Below are 25687 nucleotides of genomic sequence, written 5' to 3'. Positions count from 1 at the left end.
ATGATCATGAGTACAACTGTGATTAGATATCTGAGGGTTTGTCTTTAAACCTGCAACCAAAGGCCTTATAGTACCCCCCCCTCCCACACACACACACACACACATACACACACGCACACACACACACACACACACACACACACACACACACACTGCTCATACCTACATACACGCAGGTCTTTTAATTAAAAAAAAAGTCAAAGGAAAGCAGATTGGCCCTTTGTTCATTGCTCATAGAGGAGTTGCCTCTACTAGCTTACCCTGCTGCCTCATGTTGGATGCAAACGAACAGTACAGTAGCAAGCAGCATGGAGAGCAGTGAACATTGAATGAACAGTGCTGCTTTATGCAGGTTGACTGGATGGCCAAGAAGGCAAAATGTCACACAAGATCCTAGCAGAGGCGATAATTTCATGCCTGTATCGTTGATAGTGGTGCCCTGACAGCCTGCTATGTGTGTGTGTCACAGACCACATATTATGACATTCATCCAGGTTTTGTTGTGTCGACTGGAGCTGGACGTGATAGGAACCCGCGTCTCCTGCAGGGTGACTGCACCCAGGCTTGAGCACTGATCAGCTCGTTGAATGAGAGGTTGTGTGACAGGGGTGAGTGACACCCTGTCTCTGGCAAAACTAATAGGACTTTTAACCCTAATTGATCCAATAAAGTGAAAGGTGTTACTGCAGTCACTAAAGCCCACTTCCCAACGGTGAAAACCCCAGCAAACATCCGACTTTGTCCTCAGTGGAACAGGCTTCAGCCTCGCTGTGTGTCTCACAGTCAAACTGATCGTTCTGCCTCTGATCCAGCAGCAGAGCCTGATGTGAGGGGCAGCCGGAATGGCGGAACCAAATGCTGCACTGTAGAGTGTAAGTCAGTGATTTGTTGAAGATGTCAGAATGCTATGTAAAATCGCAAACTGGCTGGCAACATGTCAGCTTGGGCTGGTTGTGTGTATAACAGTATGTCACAACACTGGTGGGGGGCCGTTTCTGCAGCTCTGGTGCAGAAGCTCTGAAAAACAAGAATTATGGCATTCACAGGAGCAGCCATTTGGACTCAGCAATCTGTTGATATGATACAGCACAGGGGATACAATGAATCAAACTAATCGATACACTAATGGATTGAGGTGGGGGGGGGGGGGGGGTTGCCCTGTTGGGAATCCAGACCCTCCAGCTGCAGCCCCCCACTCTTAGTCACCTCTTACTTGAGGGTACTAAAGTCCAAGCCCAGCCCACATGTGCATCCTGTTTTGTAACGGACAAATGCACTGAATTGCCAAATCATCAAAATCTCTGGACAGTGACTCATTAGCTTCCACTCAGCCGACTTGGTGGCGGTGTTCTCTGGACCTCTGCTCCTCGGCCCGAACATCGGGCAGTGTGCCTTTAAAAGGCTGAGCCGGTCCGCGGTCGGTGAGCGGCGGATTGTTTTCCCAGTCGTTTCAGCTGTACCTTCCAGCAGTGACATGGCATAGAGGAGGCGGCGTGTAGCAGTCAGCAACCGCCGCAGCAGCAGCATCCTGCACCGTGGACGCGCTCCGACCGCCAAAGAGGAGCGGGGCTTGCGCCGCCGCGCTGGAGATCATGATGCCCGTCTGGATCTTACTGAATACGGTATCCGGACTGACGGCGGAGGGCGACGGAATGGGAGAACTTGCCTCGGAGAAGGAGGCTGAGGAAAGTCATCGTCAGGACAGCGTGAATTTGCTGACATTCATTTTACTGCTGACCTTAACGATTCTGACTATATGGCTCTTCAAGCACAGACGGGTCCGGTTCCTTCACGAGACCGGATTGGCGATGATTTACGGTGAGGCTTTAGTGTTGGAGGGAAGCTCTGTCTCCTTCATCACCACCATCACCGCTACCTTCCCGCAGGCTTTGCACGACTCAGGCTCCCCTGTGGTCGCGGGGAGGCTGCACGGAGGCGAGGACAAGTCGGACCCGAAGACACCGAGATGATTGAAGAGTGAACCGACACTCCTTCTTGGCAGAGCTCATTTAGTTCTAGAAGGTGCTTTCGCCTGGTCTCAGTGACCCTCCTTCAGCTACTGCAGCTCTAGTCTTGGCTCACTCAGGATCCTGACATATTTGAATGCACATGGTGCCATAAATGAGATTACAGCGGCCCTAATGTATTTAGATGATGTTACCCTCCTTATTTGATCAGTGTAGTATTGTAGTATTGGTGACAGATCTTGTCTATTATGTGCAGGATCCAGAGGGCTTTGACATAGCAATTGTATGGAGTCCTGGAGTGGCCAGAAACCGTCCATAACATATAACTTGTTTCTTCAAATTAATCACGTCATAGGAACAATCGAAAGACCGTCTAGTGGCTACAGATTGATCTGATCTGTAGCAGGAGGTTACACCTCGAGGCCGTAACATTTACTTTCTATCTCTATGGTCAACCTTTCTCTGACCATTTTAGAGCTGTCAAAGTTACATAATTTCGCTGCAGCCAGTAAAAAGCCTTCACGTTACCAACATCGTACTCATCCAGCTGCAAAATAGATTTGTTGTTGAAGGCAGCAGATTCTCTCTGCTGCCTGTGGGACCGCTGGATCACCTGTGACTGTAGGTTTATTCCTCCTGGAACATCTGCACAATCCCACAGTTAAGTTGCAACAGAGTCAACTGTCTGAGTAGCAGAGGAATTGTTGATAAAAAGTCAGAGAAGAGACTCCAAACTCGTTGTTCTGGTTTCTGGTCAAATCTGACTATATCATCTGAAAAGACACAGTCAGTGGCCAACTTCTACTGATGACAACTCTGTAGTTGTTCAGTGCTCTTTAGTAAGTTCCTCTTGGATCCTGAGCAGTCACATGCACATGTCACTTATTAACCAGAAATCTCAGCTGAAATCTGTTTGTTTTTGTGTTTGGGCCTCTTTTGTTGCGCTCCTGTGTTTTTGTAAACCAGATTTAGTTCTTCAGGTTCTTAATCACAAACAGAAGGTGCTGGTAGAACCGGAGCTCAGATGAGTTGGTGACGTGTTCATTTAGTCTGTTAGTTCACATCATTGCCTCAGAGGGGCTTTTAGAAATATTGTTTCAGTTTGACACGATGAAGTTTCGACTTAAAGTTGGACCGCCACCAGGATGCTGGTGCTGCCAAGTTGAGACAATATTGATTTGGTGTATAAAGAGCAAACCTCTCTAGACATTTTGTTAGCTGGTTGTTGTGGTGTAATAATCTGGACTAATCAGAGCTGGTAATTCAAATCTGAGGGCTCAAATTCAAAGAAAAGGACCAGCATGGCAAAAATGGTTGTTGTTCTTTGACCACATTTCCTAGAACAATGCTATGAAACTTCCCTTTCGCTGGAAAGAACCTGAAACATCCTGACATTTGATTATGGGTTTACAGGAAATCACCAACAACTTTGGGGGGAGAAAACTGTCATTAAACCTCTGTGTGTGTGTGTGTGTGTGTGTGTGTGTGTGCGTGCGCGCGCGCGGCTTGGCCAGAGCCACAGTTTTGTGGTTAACCAAGAATGAAGACAACCCCAGCAAGGTTGCCAGAAGATTTGTGCTCTCCAGCTGCCGGCCTTGTCCCGGCTGCAGCTCTTCCTCAGCAGCTTCTGTGGACAGTCTCTCCATCTGTTGTTGTGTGCGTGTTGGAAAACAGAAGCACCTGAAAACCGCCCTTGATGAGCCCAACGTTTAGTCTTGAATGCTCGTAAAGGATTTGCTCCGTGGTGTTATTAGCTTCATTGAAAAGGTTGTAATGTCCACACTGCTTTTGGCAGGTTTGCTGGTTGGTGTGATCCTGCGCTACGGCATCCCTGCTACCAGCTACCACAACAAAACGCCTCCCAGTTGCTCCCTGAAAGACGGACCTGTCAGCACCCTGCTGCTCAATGTCAGCGGCAAGTTCTTCGAGTACACCCTCAAAGGAGAAATCAACTCCCGCGAGATCCAGAATGTGGAGCAGAACGACATGCTGCGGAAGGTAGCCATCCGGCCATCACCCCTGCGTTCGTCACCTTTACCCTGAGTTAACCCTTTCACACAATCTTCTTTCGCAGGTGACATTTGACCCTGAGGTATTCTTCAACATCCTGCTGCCTCCTATTATCTTCCATGCTGGCTACAGCCTGAAGAAGGTGAGCTGGAAGATCTTTTGTATTATAACTAGCAACGTGAGACGCTGCTGAAGGGTCATGTGGACACGCTCTATCTACTGCCACAAACGGCTGTCTCATTGGACAGATGGTCTGCTAAGAAAAGCCCTCATTGGCTGAACCGTGAGAGTGCTCAGTGCTAGTTGAGCGTAAGTGGCCCTTCTGAGGGCCACTCCAGAGCAGATGTCTCTCCTTCCCTCTCTGGTTGACAATGCCAGCTGTTTCTCCTCGGGCCGGGTGAAGAGCAGCCTCGCAAAGCCGTCACCTGGGCGACTCCTAATTCCCCGTTATGGCTCGTTGTACTTCTTCAGTACGACAATTGTTGATTAGAGATCTCTAAATCTTGAAAGTGTGCGCGTGGAATGTGTTTTTGCAGCATAATGTGATGGGTTCAGAGGTTTAGAGGCATTATGGTTTGCGTTGTTCGACCCGACGTGACATCTCAGGTACCCCTTGGGAGAAATGCTTAGAATTTGGGACAAACATCCACTGGGAGTCAAGGACGACCTGAAGAAGATTTTTGTAGTCAAGGCTCAGGACCAATGTGAGGGAATCTCTTCAGGTTCTGAATTGATTAACTGTGGTTTGTGCTTTTTATATTTAGGTGTTCTTCTCCTCTGTCCTGCACCTGATGGTCCACTGGGATTTGAGGATGAACTTTAAAAAGTTTTTGCTGTCAAAGGTCAAGGTCCCACTTTACGGAAGCGTATGACTTCAATTCTGTGTTTCTAGATGATTTTGAATAGATTTATTCATACTTTCCTCTTTTAATACTTTCTTCTATTCACAAAAACAGCAAAGAAAATGCTCAGGTGCACAGACCGCAAAATTAAATCCTCCCCTTTTGTTTTCTCTGACCAACAAGCTAAACATTAAATATTTCCCTGCTAAAATGATGTAAGTGGTTCAGGCGTGGTTTTCTCTTGATTGATTACCTCAATAACTTTACCGTCATTTATGATGTTGGTTGAACAAGCGGACGTCTCGACGTTCCCTCCATCTCTGACACAACCGAGGGTGCTATGACCGCCTCTGATTGGAGGTTAGTCACTGTGATGGCGCCCTCGCCGCCAAGGTGAAGCCCACCTGGAAGACTCTTGGCAGTAAAATGAATCCGCGGACTTCACATTACGCCGTCTCCTTTCTGTCAGTCTTGAAGTATCAATGAAATCAAATACATTTGGGGTTTAAAAATGTCAGCCTTCTTGTAGAGGTTTTTTTCCTTCGCTAGATTATTGTGACTCAGGCGATGAAGGGAAGTAATAAATACTTCATTACTGTAGTAAAGTCGAGTTGTCAGGTATTTGGTCTTTACTTAGCGCAGTGGTGTCAATTATTACTTTTGTCTGCCTCATATTAAGACAAGTTTTATTAATTTTTCGACTCCTTACATGTTTGAGTTAGATCATTTTCCACTTTAGTTTTCATGCACTTGAACGGAATGACGCACAAAATAAACAGATTTTATTTTTTCATCGCCTTTTCGACATTTCACGCGACAGTAACCCACAGCACACAGAACGGGGGGATGTGTCGGCGCGTGCTGCTCAAGACTCTCAGCAGCCGCTCCTACAGCAGAATTACGGAGCTCTTACAGCTGTCAACCTCTATGATCATCTGAATTAGATCATTAATCTGTTCGCCGCCGCTGCTGTAAAAGCAGAGGTGACCGCGCTTCTGCGGTTTTTGCTCTCTCCACATCCTCGCCGATGTGCTGAAGGGATTGTCAGTATTCAGTTATAGACGATACGTTGCTGTTGCGTGCGTCATAAATCACTCCGAACAGTGTTTTTACCAAATGAAGCTGCAAAGGCATTTCTGTTTGGGTTTTTTTTTGTTTTAAAGCAAGTCTTTCATTCAAGAATTTGCTGAGTCAAATCTGCTTGAGGAAATAGGAAGCAGGTGGTTACATCAGACTTGAAGGGAGCCATTTCTTCTTTTGTAGCTTCAAACTGTGGAACAGCAGCTCTGGAGAGAATGATGCTGATTGAATGGGTTTAATGTTCTGATGTGAAAACTTCAGCATGGAGTCCTCTCAGTCGTAAAAACAAAAACGACTGATGTGCAGATGTTGGCACAATAACTTCATGTCGTTGAGCTGAGCTGCCGGCTCACTCTTTTTTTGTTATTTCCTAAATCATTACACCAGGCCGTCACGAGGAAAAGTCTCATTTCCCAACAAATCTGAAGGAGCTTTCTTTTTTTGGTTTCTTGGATGAACTCGAGCGGCCTTTGTGTTGCACTGCTTTTTTTTTTTTGAACAACCAGTTTAACAGCTGAATCTGTTTGTGTTTTTAATCCTGTTTGACAGGGAGTTACTTGCCCACCCGTGGCGTCACTGACATGGAGCCTTTGTTTTGTCCTCCAGCATAAAAAGAGGCTTTTTGGGGGTAAAACAAACTGAAATATATCCGGCCGTGGCATAATATAAAAAGTCTTTCATTTCCTTTTCTAGAGACATTTCTTCAGGAATCTGGGCTCCATTCTAACGTATGCTTTTCTGGGCACTGCCATCTCATGTTTTGTGATTGGGTGAGTGTCTGAAACGTCTGTTTAAAATCAGGAACGTTGTGTTTGTCGACATAAACAAACCTCACGCTCCTCGTTCTCCTTTCCAGGAATCTGATGTATGGTGTGGTCAAACTGATGCAGGTGGTCGGACAGTTGGCCGACAAGTTCTACTACACCGACTGTCTTTTCTTTGGTGCCATCATCTCTGCCACAGATCCAGGTATGACACTACGTGTGTGCTAGGAACTTGAGGACTTCCTCCCTCAGCTGAGTTATTTTAAGGCTACAAAACTGAGCTTGTTCCCTCAATTTGGTTAATTTTTGCCCACAACATTGAACTTATTTCTTCCATGTAATTGACTTGTGGCCACAAAATGCAGTTTCTTCCAAATTGTAAAGTAACTTGATTGACCGAGTTATTTATTTATATATATATATATATATATATATATATATATATATATATATATATATATATATATATATATATATATATATATATATATATATCATGGTGCCAAAATAACTGAATTGAGGGAATAAGTTATATCTCATGGCCTCAAGATATACACTCCAAGGCTCCGTAGTATTTTGTAAAGGTTGTAGTTAATTTCACCCTCTAGTTCTGCTCCTTCACCTTCCCTCACCTTCTCTCTGTGTGTCTGAGTCCAGTGACGGTGCTGGCCATCTTCAATGAGCTCCACGCAGATGGAGATCTCTACGCTCTGCTGTTTGGAGAAAGCGTCATGAATGATGCTGTGGCCATCGTGCTCTCCTCGTAAGTCGCATAGTTTCTTGATGGTCTCTTCCAGTAAGTTTCCTGAGGCCTTTTTCCCTCCTGATGTTGAAATTCAACACTGATGTGCAACATAGCAGACAGATGGAAGCACTCTACCTCCCTCTAGTGGACAATATAAACCACCTCCTCCGTCAGCGTGAAGGCTTTTAGGACAAATTCTTTCATTGCATAAATACTGAGACGTAATTATTTTCCAAAGACTTCTAAAAAAGAGAAAGGAAAAGAAGTACTCAGAGAGCTTGAATTAAAAAAAAAAAAAGAAGATAATTTTGGAAATGCGTGATTAAATGAAGTAAAAGTAACTGCTATAGCTGTTGTGCTGTCGTGTGTTTCAGGTCTATTGTGGCTTACCAGCCCAGTGGAGCAAACACACACATGTTTGACGCCTCAGCCTTCTTCAAATCGGTGGGGGTCTTCCTGGGTATTTTCAGCGGCTCCTTCGTGATGGGTGCTGCCACCGGTGTTGTCACCGCTCTCATATCCTTCTGAAGTGGAATTCTAAAACCTCACTTCTAAATGGACTGTTTCCTGGGACAGACCATGTTCTTCTTAACTCATCGCCCACGTCACCAAGTTCACCAAGTTACACTGCTTCCCACTGCTGGAGACGGCCCTCTTCTTCCTCATGTCCTGGAGCACGTTCCTGCTCGCCGAGGCCTGCGGGTTCACAGGTGAGCTGCATCCAAGCAATACTAGACCTCCGTAGGCAGGGCTGACCTGAAGTGATCGCGTTCAGATATTTTTTTTTTTACAAGAATAAAATAGCTTTCATATGAAAGTAAGGAAAGGTGTTCCATTATTAAGGGGAAAAAAAACCAAAAGAGGAAAAACACGCCAAAGATAGATCGAAGCGAAGTAAAATCTGGTCAACTGGACGTAAGTTGACCAGATTTTACTTCGCTTCGATCTACGATGACCTGGATGAATGAGAACCTACACAGACACGCCAAAGATAAATCCATGACAGTTGTGCATGCAGTTGTTCTTTTTGCAGACTTCAGAATTTTGATTTTTTTTCATTCATTTTCGATTCTTTTTTTTTTTTTTTTTTTTTTAAATCAGTGGAAACTCTTCTGCTTCGGTCTCTGTGACAGAAAAAGCCAAACATCCAAATTGGCCATTGTGCCCTGGTGGTGCTCCTTAAAGACACTATACCAAGTTTTGAAGACGTTTCTGACCAAATTTGAGACGGAGCTGGTCGCCCCACCAGGAGTACATTTTAATAAAGTTTAACAAAACATGTTCTGTTGCCACCAGGTGGTGCTAGGTCCAATCTGCCTCCAAATTGGATGGATCCCTTGATTCATATGGTTTCACTCCACCAATTTTGGCAAAACCGACCTCATAGTTTTTGCTGCTAACAGCCACAGAAAACATGACCTCCTTGATGGAGGTGATAAGAAACAGAGAGTCCCGACACTCGGCAAAGCAGCGAGCTCTGTCAGCTGTCTCATTGTGATTGCTGTGGCGTGTGTGTGTGCGTGTGTGTGTCTGTTGTGTTGCTGCATGGAGCTCTCTAAATGCGCAACTGTGTGTGTCCAACAGGTGTCGTGGCTGTGCTCTTCTGTGGCATCACGCAGGCTCACTACACCTACAACAACCTCTCAGACGAGTCCACAAAGCGCACCAAGCAGGTAGCGTCTGGCTACTTCCTGCACATGTGTAACCCTGTGTAGCTGGAAGCGTTTAGAGCCCCCTGACAGTGTGATGCGGGTGCCAGATGGCTCCACGATCAGCCTGCTGTGACCTTAATCGGGGCTGTCTGAGGACATCCCTCCTCCTGACACGACTGTTTGGTGTCCCAGAGGGGGTGCAGTCTTGAGGACAGGCTGCAGATTAGCATGCAGACAACATGAGTTGTATCACAAAGTGTCATGGAAAACTAAATCAAGGCGGCTCGCTGTTTGTCCTTCACCTGCCGTCTGAAACCATCACGGCTGCTGGACACAAAAGCAGAAAGTCTGAGACTAAAAGAGATCAATACAGCTTTGCAATATTAGGCATTCCTTCATGTCCATTTCTGGATGAAAATGATGATCGGTGTGATGTTTTCCATGCAGCTCTTTGAGGTCCTTCACTTCCTGGCTGAGAATTTCATCTTCTCCTACATGGGCTTGGCTCTGTTCACCTTCCAGAACCACATTTTCAGCCCCATCTTCATCATAGGGGCTTTTGTATCCTTTTTTTCTTCCCCAGTTTGTATGTAGAATGTGATGCTTCCACAGCTGCATATGTAGGTCACACGTCCCTGAAGGCAGGCCAGAGAGAGTTTTTTTGCTTTAAGCTCCAGCTTCTAAGCGAGGGACTCCTGTGGAATGTTTTTGGTGTTTAGTCAACTTCAGGTCAGACTCTCTTGGCCACTGAGCACTACATTCTATATTGAAGCATTTCTTAACCGCACACCGCCTGTTAGATCGCCATATTTCTAGGAAGAGCCTTCAACATTTACCCGCTCTCCTTCCTCCTCAACCTCGGTCGAAGGCACAAGATCAAGGGAAACTTCCAGCACATGATGATGTTTGCAGGTATGAAAAAATTACGTCATTTTCTTATCGTGTGTGTGTGTGTGTGTGTGTGTGTGTGTGTGTGTGTGTGTGTGTGTGTGTGTGTGTGTTAGATATTACATAAGAATCTCTGCCTGTGTCAATGTCAAGTGTCACAGTGGGCAACACTCTACATAAATCCTGCAAATTTCCCGTGTAATTCCCAGTATGTCTTTGTGTTTTCGGACCAGTGTGTTCTCTTGTGCCATTCATGTGTCAACAGACATTAATACCTTTTTGGCATGTGACCTTCTGCAGGTCTGCGCGGGGCGATGGCGTTCGCTTTGGCCATCAGGGACACGGCTACGTATGCTCGCCAGATGATATTCACCACGACGCTGCTGATCGTCTTCTTCACAGTCTGGGTGTTTGGAGGAGGGACGACACCCATGCTGTCTTGGCTTCACATAAGGTAAGAAAACAGCTCCGTACAGCACTGTCACACACACACACACACACACACACACACACACACCATCACAACATGGATCAACTACAAGGAAAGAATGAATGACATCGTGAGGGAGCCCAGCCTGCATTCAGGTCAAATCAATAATAATAAGGATTTATTCATAATTATTGCTTTTTAAAGAAATAGGATTTCACAGTTGTTTGTTTTCAGAATTTGATCAGACAGCAAAGAGACCGACCGGAGAGGCAGCAGAGACGGTGGGACACAGACAGAGAAAGCATTTGAACAACACGTGTTAGCGTTTGAATTTTGAGACACCAGAGAATAGAAATGTTAGGGCACAACTGGTAAATGTAAATATTAATAGCAGAAAATGGAGATCCTAGAGCATATGGGCTATAAGTCATTGAAATTAATTTATCATAATAAACGTATCCCACTTTCTAGTTCTTATTTTTCTGGTAAACTCATGAACCTTAAATTTATAAACTGAGGGTGTTTTGACGCTTGTGTGTTCCTGAGTCGCCAACCAGTCATGAAATGCTGCTTCTGTAGTCGCTGTTCTCTGACTTCATCGTGCGAGTTCACATTTGTTTTCTGACGAGAAAACGTTTAATTCTGCACGGTTGCTTTCTCAGTTGAATAAAGCTCCACTGCTGTTCTTCGTTCTGGGATTTGGGGAGATTGTCCAGGAGGGGGGGCAAGAGTTCTCTGCTTTTTCCACCCAGAACAATCGGAGACTGGTGTCACATCTTTCAAGGGATTTGTAGGATGTACTCTCCACTCCCAGACTGAACATCTGAACTTTTAAATCATTCCTGAGGCAGTGGCGATGCTAAATGTACAGTTACATCAGACGTCCCATGGTATGATGTAATCACTGATGTGGGGTGTGCCTCTCTGCTGGTGTTTCACTGGTGTCTGACTATTTGGAGCTCAGCTTCCCTTATTTTGGTCCGACCATGATGCACAGGGAGCTTCTATTTGTCGTGATAAAGAGGATTATGTGCTGCTGGTGCGTGTGTGTGTGGGTGTGACTTAGCCACTTCCAGGGACGCCGACTGGAGTGTAGACCAGGTAATTGAGGACAACATGTGCAGCTGGGTACAAAACTGTGTCCTTGATTGGTAAAAGGTTGATTTTTGAGTCAGTGGCAGAGGTTAGGGTTTGGCAAGTGCAGGAAGTAATTGTACGTATGTACATGAAATACCATAAAAGTAACTAGACGTGCGTGTGTGTGTGTGTGTGTGTACACACAGCAGCAGCTTGAGTGAGCAAGCTCTGTTTAATATGAGTAGTGCCACCTCAGTCCGAGGAGGCACTATTGTGTTTGGGGTGGTTTAGTGCACTGCCAAAATCTCCCCCATGGCATGAACCCATCGCCATGGTAACGAGGACATGGTGAATGGCGGGTGGCCCTCTGTGATACCGGTATCGTCCTGTGAATAAATCCACACATTTCTTTGTCTCTGGGATCTTAAAGAAACCCCATATAGAGACATCACGTCACACCGCGGCGGTGCTCAAGCTGTCGGTAGAACCAACTTGCTCTATTTCCATTTCACTGAATGGTGAAGAATCAGTTTTCAAGATGACAATAGCTGATCTTTAATTGCTCCTCTGCTCGGGGAGACCGGCACTCTGTGGAGGCAGCGATGTTGATGAGCAGGATGTGATGGAGCGGTGCAGACGTGAGGCGAGGCGCTCATCTCCATCCTCGGGTGCTGATGGAGAGTCTGTAAGCAGCCTACAGATTATCAACAAGCCCCTGGTGCCCGCCATCAAGGGAGGACGAGGAAGCACTGTGCTCGCTGCTTCAGGGAAGAACTCGCCACTCTAGAGCCCTCGTGTCTGAAATCTCATTTTCTGGAGTAACTGAAGTAATTTAGTTCGGAATTTGCTCAGATGATAAACCGTGAAAAGCTGGTGTTCAGACAGCAAACAACTTACATCCTGGAAGATGGTAAATTAGAAGATTGTTAGCTATAGCTAACTAGCTAGTTATCCAGCTAGTTACCCAGCTCGTTATCTAGCGAGATAAAAGTGAGACACAGGGCCGATATTGACATGAGGGAGTAATGTCAGTTCACATAATTCTGTCAGACTACAGTTTGACAAATCCTGGATTTTTGGGACTGGCTCTGGTTCAAATGTTAAGGAGTACAAAAAAATCAAACAATCAATAAAACAGTCGATATTCTTAACATCGTTGTCAAAAGCATAGGTCAGAGATTGCAGTATATTTTACACTTAAAAAATAAACTATCGTCCACAATTACGTCAGTGCGCCGAAATAATAAACTTAACTGGGAATTTAATATATGTATTACTTATATTACCCTTAATACTGCCTAACATTCCTATAAATAATTACTTCAAGTATCTTTTACTGAGTAATGTTGTGTAAAACTTACTGGACAACATCTCTGTCAATACTGATACATCTTTGATGGGCTAAAATGGCCCCGGGTTACCAGTTGGACCCCTGTGTCTGTCGGACTCTCTTAGCAAAGAGTACAGTAATAAAAGCCAGGGTGAGTTTTGCTCTCCAAGCTGCTCGTCCGCACCTGTCTGGAAGTGGCAGACTTGAAATCAGTGGAAGCAGACAAAAGAAAAGAAAGCAGATGGAATGTAAGTTGAGTAGCTCTGGAGCTTCCTTTTTATTGTTGTTGTTGTGACATTGTGCATAACTGAACATCTGCGGAGCCTCTGTGCCAAATGTGAGGATTAGTGCTCGTCCTCGACACAGGAGGATGCTGCCAAAGACTGTAAAACACCGAGTGGTCACTGTTAATCCACCTAAACTCTCATTTACGTCCCACCCTTAATTACATGAACACAGACCCTAGCATTCCTGTGGTACTACATGATACAGATGATTTGCTTCCCTCTAACGAAATTATACAAGCTTTTGTCATGAGAAAGCATGCTGATTCGTGATGAATAAATGAAGTAATGTGCCTTGTACATTGTTCGTGTATGTGTTTATGATGTGACAGAGTTGGGGACGGCGAAGCATCGCAGGAGCAGCGATGTCTCCATGGAAAGTGGGAATACGTAAGGTGGTATCAGAATATGCACAATATCTTTGCCATTAAGGAGTGTTGGGAAAGCGGCTGTTTACTTCTCTTTTCTGGTGACGGGGAGCGTCGGGCTTCTCTCTGAGGGAGAAGTTACAAATCGTGACAGTTCTCTTTCTTCAGAGTGCTTGGAAGTGTGCACCATAATCTTGTAAAACAGCGGAGTTTTAAAACCAGTGCTGATGTGGTGGAGATAATGCTGCTCGTCACATGATGGAGTGCTTCCTACGAAGCGTTCTCTCAGTGACGTGAGAACCAACTGGGTTTTCCCTCCCTGGATTGTTCATTAGTTTATACCGCAGCAGTGTGAAGAGCAAATCCCACACCAGGTCCCCTGAAGCAACTCAACACACTTGTGTGAACTGATGTGAAAAAAAATGCGTGCAGAAGAGGAAGGTAATGAGAGCTGTGGTTGCTCCATTTTGACAGTGCTCACAGTTGCATAGAGGACCAAAGACCCTGCAAGGAAAAGAGCTCATGAGGAACATTGAATGGAGTTAAGTAGAGGAGGGGAAGCTTTCAGGATTAAAGTTAAAGGTCATTGGGAGAACTGAAGTCTTGAGCACTTGTGTGTGTGTGTGTGTGTGTGTGTGTGTGTGTGTGTGTGTGTGTGAGTGAGAGAGAGAGAGACACACACACACACACACACAGACAGGGAGAGAGACACAGAGGGACAGGGAGAGAAAGACAGAGACACACACAGAGACAGGGAGAGAGACACACAGAGACAGGGAGAGAGAGACACAGAGACAGGGAGAGAGACACACAGAGGGACAGGGAGAGAGAGACAGAGACACACACAGAGACAGGGAGAGAGACACACAGAGACAGGGAGAGAGAGACACAGAGACAGGGAGAGAGACACAGAGGGACAGGGAGAGAGAGACAGAGACACACACAGAGACAGGGAGAGAGACACACAGAGACAGGGAGAGAGACACACAGAGACAGGGAGAGAGAGACACACAGACAGGGAGAGAGACACACAGAGACAGAGAGAGGCACACTTTGCATACTTTGTCTTCTCTCTGTGCATTCGTCACCCCCTCAAGTTTGTGTGTGTGTGTGTGTGTGTGTGTGTGTGTGTGGACAACAGTTTGAAGGACAATGTGAGCATTAAGATGAGGTTTTCAGGTTAAAGGTGACAGTTTGGGCTCATCTTTTAGTTGGGATAGTCCAAAATCTGAGAAACATATTTATTTGCCACACCAGATGAGACAATCGATAACCTTCTCTCCTCTCTGCTGCATGAGGGAGCTGAGACCTATAGCGATCAGTGCTAGTTAGCTTAGCACATTGATCAGTGGTGTTAGCATATCTCTGTCCAGAAGTGATCAAATGGATCAGTACCTGGACCTCAGCTTGTCCAGCAGTAATCCTCCTCATCCTCTCTTACAAAGTGATGATTAGCAGCAGCAGTTGCTCCTCTTGTACTGGCAAACATTTGGAAGTCACAAAAAGGTTTTGAGTTGCCGCCCTGTCAGAGAAGTAGTTCTGACTATGTATCTGATTCAAAAATTACAATGTATTGTAATTTTTAATGTATAAAAGAAGTACACACGTCCTTTTAAAGACTGATTTGGAGAAAAGTGTGTGAAAAGTGACTTTTGACTGAGGCATGCTAACACTTCACTTTGACCTCCATTCATTGTGCTAAGCTAACTCGCAGTCAGCAGGTCTCTGTGGGCTCAGCTCCTTCATGCAGCACAGAGAAGAGACTGTCTTTTCTTCTCTGGTTCTGGACAGACCATGGACAATGAGCAAAAACATCATACATCGTGTCGGTCTCCTTAGATAGAAGTCCGTTTCCAGTTGAACATTCTTAACTTGCTCCCTCTGAAGCAGCTGGTGTGTACAATAGACAGAAAAATGCTCGTACTCCCTTACCCATTGAGAGGAGATGTCTGTCTGGTTGTCATGGAGAAGTCTAAAGATAACTATACATGTTATAATTGTCTACTGTACTCTTCCAGGCTCTCTGCCTGGCTTCTGTCCACAAGGATTATACTCAACTGCTACAGAGCTTATGTGAATTAAAAGTGCCCCTTTAAAATCTGCTTGTGTTCAGCTTAATCCTCCTCTGTGAGTAAGAGACACCAAGAGGAAATTATTTATGCCCAGCTACGGGAATAAAACCACGTGCTGTAACAATTGAATGTCATTTTTTTTCATGATAGTATTTTTCCTATTGGAGCCTGCATGCTGATCCGTGCCTGTCCGATGGTGGGAGGGTGAATTGTCACTGATTTTCACTAAAGATGTAGCTTTTCTATAACATTTGGGTTTCTTATTTTGGGTCATGACTCAGTGTGTGATTTCTACTCCCTTTCTTTCAGCGGGGTACATCCCTCTGATTATTTTCCTCCCGTGCGTTAGTCTGCATTTGCAGCATTTTTCAGCCAGAAAAGGAACTTTCAAACAACATCGAGATTGGTGCAGGTTTTTGAATCACAAACTAGAGTAAAATTCACAGGTGCTTTGGTCCAAACCACCCCCCCCCCGTCTTTCTGAAAGGGACAGTTTAAAAACAAAGAGCAGAGTATAAACTGAAAAATGCTGCATTGAACCAGACAGGAGATAGAGTTTAAACTGTGTACTGGCTCTTTCATTCAATGTTTATATTGTCCTATCTGTGTGGCAGGGTGGGTGTTGACCCCGACCAAGACCAGCAGCCCTCTGGAGACAGCTTCCAGGTCTTACAGGGGGTGAGGATCCCACTGTGATATCATCTGTATCTGCTTGTGCCTTTCTGACTTATGAAACTCATCTTCTTCTGCAATTTTTATGTCGACGCCTTACGCGCAATCAGCATGTCTGGTGGCACGGAAACAGCTGAGTTTGTCATGAGGAATTGGGGTCAATTTGCTTAAAGAGACAGTGGAACCAGGACAGAGCAGCAGCAGCAGCAGCAGCAGCAGGACAGTTAAATTTCATCACCATTTCTCATTTAATTTATCAAGTTGACAGGCTGCTGAGAGCGGTGTGGCGCTAGCTTGAATGTAAGCGCTTAAATTTACAGTGTGGCTACAATAAGGGGTTTAAGCTGACTCGGGGGAACCAGAAATATTGTGTGTCTCATTTACTTTTTCCACCTCAAATCTAACATTTCTCAGCGAGCGGCTCTAGCGTGTCATTCAGTAAAATTAGCAATTAGTTAGCAGCAGCTAATGCCGTGTAACTGTTAGCCACCAGCAGGAGCACAACAGAGGTCCTTTGTCTTTTTCAAACTTGTAGAATTCAGCCTGGAGTTACATTACAGATGATATTTTTATCAGGTTTCAGTCACATTTTTTTTGATTATCTGCAGTAATTCCCAAAACTTGCAATCAGAAGTTTGTGCAAAATTGATATAGTCGCTCTTTGTGAGTCTTGATGACATGAAGTAATCGTCAGCCAACTACATAATGTCATCAGATATTATTTATCGAGAGGTACGTTTGTCACTTTTGGATTTTCAGGGGAAATTTTTTTTTTTTTTTTTACAGAAGCAACAGCAGGAAACGGCTGCAAGTTCGGATGCACATATCTGAAAGTGTACTACAAAAACACATCCATCTGTCAGATGAACCGATTTAAAATAATAGATCTTACTTTTGATAGCTTTTAGATTTAATAATATACATTTGGATTAAATGTCTCTCCATAGGGGTGCCTTCATAGCTACAAATAGATGATGATTTGTTGTTTGGTTTTGTTTTGTTTGTTTTTTTTTTACCTATTTTTTTCTGCAGGACGGCGGCCAGGCTGAAGGACAAAGTAAAACCAAACAGGAGAGTGCCTGGCTCTTCAGAATGTGGTACACCTTTGATCATAAGTATCCTTTGTGTGTTCAGCCTCATACAAACAATAAAGGTGGGTGTATTATTTGCTTTTAGGAAACAGGGTTCTTTGTGTTGATATCAGGTATCCAGTCAAGATGATAGCCTGGGGTCTATTTCTTTGTATTCAGCTCAAACAACTTTTTTTTTTTATCAGTCCAACCTCAGACCTGCTCACATAAATCTTTTTTTTTCTAGTCCGGCTGCAGAAACAGACTAAAGTAAATGCGTTTAGCAGCTCATCCTCCCATTTCCTCCCTCCATCCTTCTACGCTGAACATCTGCCTCCCGAGAGGCTGATTGTGTTGCTGCTCTTGAGCCTCGCTCTCTGGTGACAAGTGCTTGGCCCATCTGTACAAAACAAGGAGGATTCCTCTCAATTCCCATTATTGTGGAGGCAAACAGGCACGATGCTGTGTTTTCGGTGGCGTTCACTTCAACCCTCGCCTTTCATCTGCAGCTTTGCTTGAGTCTTTGTTGAGCTGCTGGTTTAAACATTATAAATATTCCTCTTTCCCAAATGAGACCAGCGACCTGACCAGCTGCATGTAGCATCAGGATCTCCCAGAGTGCATTGCTCCCCAGCCTGACTAATTATAAACAAGAAGCAGAGATGCCTGCTGTTTCACTCTCTACTGCACTGCTGCCAAGCATCACAAAATGACTTTACCCTGCGCTGCTCCCAGAGGCCCAGACAGATTTAAACTCCAGCTATGTTAAGCTGTAATTCATCAGCTTAAATATAATGATGTCGACTTTCTGCAGGAGAAAAACATGAATGACCGTAAGCCGTGTTTTTATGATTTATTGTGAAGTGTACGGCTGGTTGAGACTCTCTTTTAGTGGAATTAGCTTGTGTAAACTACTTTATTAGTTTGCCTAACAATTTCTGCTCTTCTCCACTCTTCAGTGGTTTCATAATATGGAATGTGTGGCTTTATTGATGGTTTATCACTTAATGACTGACATTAAAAGAGCTCCTTTTGGGAAACGTGGTGTTCTCACCGCACTCTTTCCACTGCACGGTGAAACCGCAGCAGCTGCAGTGTATGTGGACTAAAAGGTAAACATCAACTCCTTTTTTTTTTTTTTTAAGCAGTTGGTTTTATTATGAATTTTAAGTTAGTAATTAGCCATTATCAAACACATAAATCACAGGTTTGAGGTTTATTTTCTCCCCTTTTTAAAAATAAACTGTGCAGTGACTGTCATGTAATTACTGTTGGAGTCTTTGGTACATTCTCCTTAAATCTGGCCCAGTTACCTGAAACCGATCCTGACCCACAGCGGTCCGCCGCTCACCTCCACGCTGCCCAGCTACTGCGGCCCTCTGGCGAGCTGTCTGACCAGCCCCCAGGCATATGAGGTACGAAACACAGTAAGAGACACCCTGCTGACACTCCTGCTTGAAAACTGCGTGTTTGAGCTCAGTTTAGCTTCGCTCAGCGTAAAGACTGGAAACAGGAAGGAAAACCTGGGCTCTGTTCAAATTCTACTAACCAGCCCACTGGGGGGGGGGGGGGATTTGCAGCAGTTCGCAAGGTAAAGTTTTAATTAACAGTTAGGATTGACAAAACAGTCCATTCAGTTTATGTACTCATTTATTGACACGTTCACATGTTAACCAAAATCTGTTTGAATACAAATGTTTTAATCGCTTGTCACAGCCAAGGCTGAAAAGCGTGATTGACTTTGTTGAATTAACAAAACGATACATCTGTCTATTTCATCAAGATGACATCTAATAAATTTCAGTAATTTTACTACATTACCATAACCAAAGCCCTGCATGCTAGTTTTGATGTGTTCTGTGTTCAGGCCCGAGCTCAGTGCCTCGGGAAGGCTTTCTTTCAGTACGGAGGTTTTTTTTTCTCTCAGGAGAATTACGTTATTGTCAAACTGCCTGGAAACACACAAAGCACTGAGGCCTTCGGCAAGAGAGAAAATAGATGGTCAAGAAGCCTTTTTGCATTCTGCAGGCACAAAAGGCCTTTTTCAGTGCCATCTCAATGATGATCAGTGTTCTGAAAGACACTGTGCTCCAATATTTTAAACACAGAAACACCCATTGATGGGACGGTCACACTTGGATACACTCTTGAAATTCTCCTTTGGATTTAATGTGAAATACTTTCACATGGGGGCTTCAGTTATCACAGTGCTCTTTCACGGTAACACAAAGAGCCTGTCACAGTCAGGTTCCAAAGTGTATTTCTTAGCTGCGAGGAAGGACAGATTTTCTTTCTCTTTTAAACTGGCTGAAAGTTAAGTTCTGCCTCAGGTTCTGTATCCCTAAATACACGTCTGTCCTGGTTTATTGCTGGTGGTGTGTTAACGTCAGGCTGCATGCCAGGCGTAGTTTTAAGTGGGTTTTTTGTTTTTCATATAATCAGGACCGTCCAGTGCTCTGTGTTAACAAGAGAAAGGATTAAATAAAGCGCCTCACCTAATTTCTCTTTTTTTAGTAATGGATATTATGATTCGTAGATAGAACAAAATGCTCCGCACCCTGCTGACCTCTTATTATACAACATGTCAAATATGGCTCCAGAGAAGCCTTTTTTTCCCCCAAACTATACACGGTGAATGATTTGTTTAAATAGTGTACCATTACTGTCAAGCACTGAGGCCTGGCCTGCCCAAATGGAGAAAAAGGCTGATGTCATCCTGTGTTTTTCCTTTTGAAGCAAGACCAGGCAAAATCAGCTGTAGTTCTGAACATTTAACAACGCCTCACAGGTATATACTGTCATTTTTTCCCCCTCAATTTCATTTTATTTCAACCTCCAAATAAAGATCTTCCAATGAATTTAAATATATTGCGCTCCTGCCTCACATCACGCTTGTGATCTTATTTTTACATGATGTGAAAATGTAGAATGGGTTTATTTTTTCTGTGTTTCCCCGGCTGAACATTTGTTGCACAGAGGCTTATGTAATTATGTCCTTTTTCCCCCTCCTCTCGGCTGAGTAATCTCTGTGTTGACATGATGTGAGCTCATCCAGTTGTCCCCAGGGACATGGGTGGACTATTGATTTAAAGCCAGTCAATTAGTGCTGGGAGAACCTTGTGCTACAGATTCAGTATAAATACCCAGGATGTGTGTATGTGCAGGTTTCCTGTGGTTCCTTCTGTTTATGTTGTTTTAGTTGCGCTTTATCAAGCTGCGGTGCTAAGTGAAGGTTTCCTCCTTTCCCTCCTGTAAAATCCATAGTGTCCCTTATGAGCCACCACACGTACTCTCCCCGTGTGTCCTGCATCTGTGTGGGAGCCACCCCACCCCCACCCTGCCACCCCCATGTTTGACACCCTTCCCCTTATGTCCCACTGCGGATGTGTGTTTTCAGAACCACGAGCAGCTGAGAGACCACGACTCTGACTTCCTTCATAACGACGGCGACCTGACCTTCACTTTTGGCGACACCGCCATCCTAGCCAATGGGGCGTCAGGTGGCGGCGCAGATGGCACCGGGGGGTCGGCGTGGAGTGCCAATGGTAAAAGGAGCGGCAGCACCTCAGAGGAAGCGTTGGAGCGTGAGCTGGACTCCCGAGAGCAAGAGCTTCTGAGCCGTGGCACACGCCTGGTTTTCCCTATCGAGGATCATGTCTGACCCCCACCCTCCTCCCTTACCTGACACCCAGACCGCCTCGCTGTCATCTGTCTTGCGGGGCAGAGCATCTTGTCCTTCAGAGATAAGACAGAGAACGGAGATACGGGAGGATACAAGAAGGGAGGGTTCAGAGCAACTGTAAGCAGCAGGCCGGGCAGCAGAGCTCAAGGAGCATTTCATTGTCATCACAGAGAGGGAGTTCGTCCTCCAGGAGACGTGTGTCCTCTCACGTGTCAGGAGACCAGTCCTCACGCTGTTGAACTGTGATTCACTTGTACCCATTCTTTTATTGTTTCCTCTGCATAAACGGAGGAGAACCTTTTTATGCAGGATATGAGGACAAGATTCAGTCTGCAATATGCAAGAAAATATTTGCAAACTCGCTCGTGTCCAGTTTGTCTTGACAGTACCCCCCCCCCCCCATCACCCCACCCCCCTTCTAGAATAGCCTAAGTTAACGTAATGTTAATGGTTTAAAGATCAACTTTGAGTCACAGCTCTATTGGTACCCCTCATCTGAGGCTGCTCATTGTTTCTCACACAAAAGCATCCATGGACGGACGCGAGAGGGACAGTGACTGTTTCCCCTCCTCGGCCACGACACCCAGTCATGGGTGAAGAACGCCAGCGTGTAAATAGCTCAAGCTTTGTTTCTCCTCAGAGCAACTGCTCCGTTCAGTGCGTGACATCTCATGACTGTTTCCCATGTCATCCGTGGATGTTGTCTTTGAGCAGGCCTGCGTTCTTTTCTGTGTTAAGGGCTGGTTATCGCATCAATGATGTGATCAAGGAGTGAAGACTTATGATGCAAATTGTAGTGTTTCTCTTGCGTTGATGTTGATTTCCCAAAACAATCAAGCAGCTGAAGTGCAATTGTAACCCTACAAAATGAAGGGCAGGCCTTCATTTGAAATTAGATTCCTTTGCACTATTGCTATGTTTTCTACTTCATGAAAAATGTTAAAAATGATCAGATGCATGAATTTAGGAAAAAGGGGGTGTAATGACAATGTTTGCACATGTTGCATTATTGAGTTCAGTTTCAACTCGGATGTTTAATTCCCCAAATAAAATGCACACTGGGCTCCAGGGGTTATAAAAAAGAAGTGCATATGACCTTGCATCAGCGCTGTGTATAGGCTACGTGTATTCACTTCAAATGTTTTTTGAAATTTTTGGCACCTGAACACATCTATGAAGTGATGTCCTCAGTATAGAATTACCATCTCAACAGTTGCTCTGAAATACAGACTTAGAATGGTCACTGGCGTCGTGGTGGTCCTGTTGTGGGCCTTTTTGCCATAGCCACTCAGCGACTGACTCACTCAGTTTTTGAGGGAGTCTTGAGGGGCCCTAAGTGATGAAACATGGTGATTGGATGATGGCTGGATTGGATTGCCTGGAAAGCTTTGATTCAGAGGGACCTCATCTGGATGTCAAGAGATCAACCAGAGATTAAAGTCTGATCAAAGTCAGATTAGTCAGAGAGGTTTTGTGGAGTCACACAACCCAAGCCCCTTCAAATTCCAATAAACTTGGACTAAGCCAACAGCCATGAGCCAGTCCAGCTGTGGAAACCATGTGTGAATTGCAGGACCCTGTGATGCCATCAAGGGGTTTTCAAGGCGCACAGACATCACACCTTGCACCAAATTCAACAACGGGCTGGACATTATTATGGTGTCGGACAAATAAACCTCAAGGCTTTAGTTCAAACAATGACCAGGCATAAAAAAAAACAGTAAATCTAATCGGGGGCTGTGGTGTTCAATGTATTTGTACGTTGTGGATGAAGCTAACAGTTATTAGCGTATATTTTCCTCTAGCAGAAAACATTTCTGGAGATTTACTGTGGGTAAGGTGTTGTAGCGGTTTTGAAAGTAGGACAAATTATCTTCAAGCAGTCGTTCAAAATTATGGGAAATGAGAAAATAGCCCCTGATGAACTGAAACCTGATGACAGAGCCAAAAAGAGAATTGTTAGTGTAGTTCTGCTTAAAGGAAACCAACTTTGCTCACCAGTCCCTCTAGAGCTCACAAGGGAGCATGTTCGAGCCCGTTCGGATGTCAAAAGAGTAAAAGCAATATTACCGGAAACTTTGCCAAATGATTTAGCAAGGTGGGTTTCATTACTGTTGCAGGCAATTTCAACCTCCGTCTGGCTCGCTGTCGCTTTGAACCCCTCGACAGAAAGCAGACTTCACTCATGTGTCACTGGAACAAAGATAATGGCTCCAATTCCCCGAGTTATCCATCTGTAGTTTTGGTCCCAACGTTAGTGTTTAAAAACGATGTGCTGCATCAGAGATCCTCTCTAGCCCAGCTCATCCGATCTGCACACAGCTGTCAACTTGAACATGCAAGTCTTTGTCGGTGACGCTGAAGTTAAGCGTCTCCCTACAAGCTGGTGTTCCTCACTCGTTGTGAACTACCGGCAGGTGTTACGTCAGCGATGCCGCGCTCAAGACCATTTGGAAGTCGGGGCAAAAACAAGCTCCTCGTTACAGGGATAATAGATAATTGCTCGGTGTCAGATTCTCAAGTATCTTTCAGAGTTCTGATTTCTCTGACTTGACGTCACTCAAAACCTGAAAGGCAGCAGCCTTGGACAAATTACTTTCAGGGGCATCACAGCGACCCCCTGATCCTGAGTGTGTCGTCTTCTTTCCTCCCGGAATTGACAGCAGTGCGAACACAATGGTGTCTGGTTGAAATTCCAATTTTGGAGTTGTCATGAACGCAGCACGTCTCTTAGGTGACCTCATGAGCACATTTCCTCGTTTCGTTTGTTGTGTAGCTTTAGGAGTTTCATGTGTGCAGTGATATTATTTGGGCAGATATAAATATTTGTACATCATCTGATATCCTGGATATACAGAGCTGCGTCAATCCATGTCAAGGAAGGCAGGCAGAACCTAAAACTCGGTTTGGGATTAGGAGATTTTCTTTACCTCCTGTTCCTTTATTCCCCCTGTTTTGAATTCACTGCACAGCACGAGTCGCCTCCGTTTCCTCCTTTGACTGTTCACAGTGGCTCCTGCATTTATGGGTGAGCGCACGAGCTCAGGTGTGAAAGGCATGGTTGTGTGGGCTGAATCTGAGCCTGAAGGGGAGAAGCCCCACACAAAAACTTGTGCGGGGACCTCCGAGAGGAAATGATCCTCCCTTACGTAATCTGTTGCCAAGCAATGTGGACTATGGGTCATTTCAACTCCAGCTGCAGAGAGATGTAAAGTGACAAACATCTCCAGCTTGATGAAAATGGGGTTTGTCTATATCTAGGGCATTAAGATATCAATCTCATTTGTTACAAAAATGGTTTCAAAAAATAAAAATAGACATTCTTCACACTAGATAACTGACAGATTAGATTATTTTGTTCCAGCAATGTGAAAATACAGAAAAAACTGACTTCTCAAAAGTGTTGAGGATTTCTCTGCTTCCTGCTCAACAAATTAAGAAAAAAAGCATACGAAGGCAGAGCCGAGCTTTATGTCGATGTGTTTGGTTCCCACTGAGCTTTTCTTTGAGGTCTGCAGGCCATACGGTGGCTATAAACATATAAATGATCAGATTGAGGCACTTTACTCTTAGCAGAGGACAGTCATGGGACCCGTGTAGCCTTTATGCACTCACCTGTCCCCTGACTGTCTGTCACCTGGTTGGCAACATGCACTTGCTCTGTACCTGAGGAATATGAGATGTAGCACTGTTGTTCCTTGTAGCGGCTGGCTGCCAGCTTCTACCTGTCACGGTCTGCATGTCAACACGTTAATAAAACCCATCCTATTAGAAGCCGCACGCTTGTCTTTTTGATCTGTGAAGGATGTGTGGACGTTTGCTTTCTTTCAGGGTTGAAAGATTTGAACACACACTCTCTTATCAAACCTCTTCGTCTTCACGTGCCGCTGATACACGGACAGCTTTGCAAACTGTCACTGTATTTGCAAATGTAAAAAGCTATTCTAAAAATATCCCTCTGAAAGACCCAACATCCATCGCCTCCCAATTTCAATGCTACCAAGCTGATCCATGTCAGCGTGAGTCTGCTATGACGATTTTTTTTTTAAAAACTTAATGACATACTTAATGATTCACTAAAGAAGCAAGAAATCTCGGCACGCATGTGACTGATGATCTCAACAGTCATTCATCTGATCAACGTGACACTTGGCATTGCTGGTCCAAGGAGTTGCGGTGAAGGTTTTTAATGTCTGAGGTCTAAGGGGGTGCAGGGTCTGGCAGAGGGACTGACAGACAGGATTCTGAATAGCTTAGCTGTCACTGTCATGATCAGAGCAGTCAGAGATCAAAGACGACAGGCACCACAGTAACTGAATTGACAGGCAGAATTTAGAGATCAAAGTCAGGACCCTAAGATCAAAGTCAGACATTGGCAGGGAGGCAAGGCAAGGCAAGGCAAGGCAATTTTATTTGTATAGCCCGTTTTCACAAACAGTTTGTCTCAAAGGGCTTCACATGGCATCATAACAACATCCTCTGCCCTTAGACCCTCACATCGACTGAGGAAAAACTCCATAGAAAACCCTTTTAACAGGGAAAAATCTGAGAAACCTCAGGGTGAGCAACAGAGGAGGGATCCCTCACCAGGACGGACAGACGTGCAGTAGATGTTGGTACAGACAAGAAAACAGTTTACAATACAAAATGTGGGAAACATGGAAATGTTAATAACAGCTGAAGAAGGAAGCTTCTGGAAGGGGAGGCAGGGAGAGCAAGCCAGCTTGATGGGGGACTGGATGGCAGACTGGTTC

The 25687-nt window shown here is 44.8% G+C and overlaps 1 protein-coding gene across 2 annotated transcripts; it reads left to right on the top strand.

Annotated features, from left to right (window-relative positions):
- Positions 1-1311: 1311 nt before the first annotated feature.
- On the top strand, positions 1312-24728 carry slc9a7 (solute carrier family 9 member 7). Of its 2 annotated transcripts, XM_086224927.1 has the most exons (17): positions 1312-1818; positions 3763-3965; positions 4042-4119; positions 6593-6669; positions 6756-6868; positions 7321-7426; positions 7783-7924; positions 8013-8118; positions 8993-9081; positions 9508-9621; positions 9861-9972; positions 10249-10402; positions 13402-13464; positions 16124-16187; positions 17214-17296; positions 18561-18666; positions 20649-24728. In XM_086224927.1, the coding sequence occupies exons 1-17, from the start codon at positions 1593-1595 to the stop codon at positions 20910-20912; spliced, it is 2100 nt and encodes a 699-aa protein (XP_086081053.1). In that variant the 5' UTR covers positions 1312-1592; the 3' UTR covers positions 20913-24728. The 2 variants fall into 2 exon arrangements, with proteins under 2 accessions (XP_086081053.1, XP_086081054.1); XM_086224928.1 differs by lacking the exon at positions 13402-13464 and having other exon boundaries at positions 1313-1818.
- Positions 24729-25687: the final 959 nt, after the last annotated feature.

Source organism: Aulostomus chinensis, chromosome 14 (genome assembly GCF_037954235.1).
Source record: "Aulostomus chinensis isolate RoL2024-O1b breed Wild chromosome 14, RoL_Achi_v1.0, whole genome shotgun sequence".
NCBI lineage: Eukaryota > Metazoa > Chordata > Actinopteri > Syngnathiformes > Aulostomidae > Aulostomus > Aulostomus chinensis.
The sequence above is the reverse complement of the archived record's forward strand: the minus strand, read 5'-3'. Positions and strand labels throughout refer to the sequence as shown.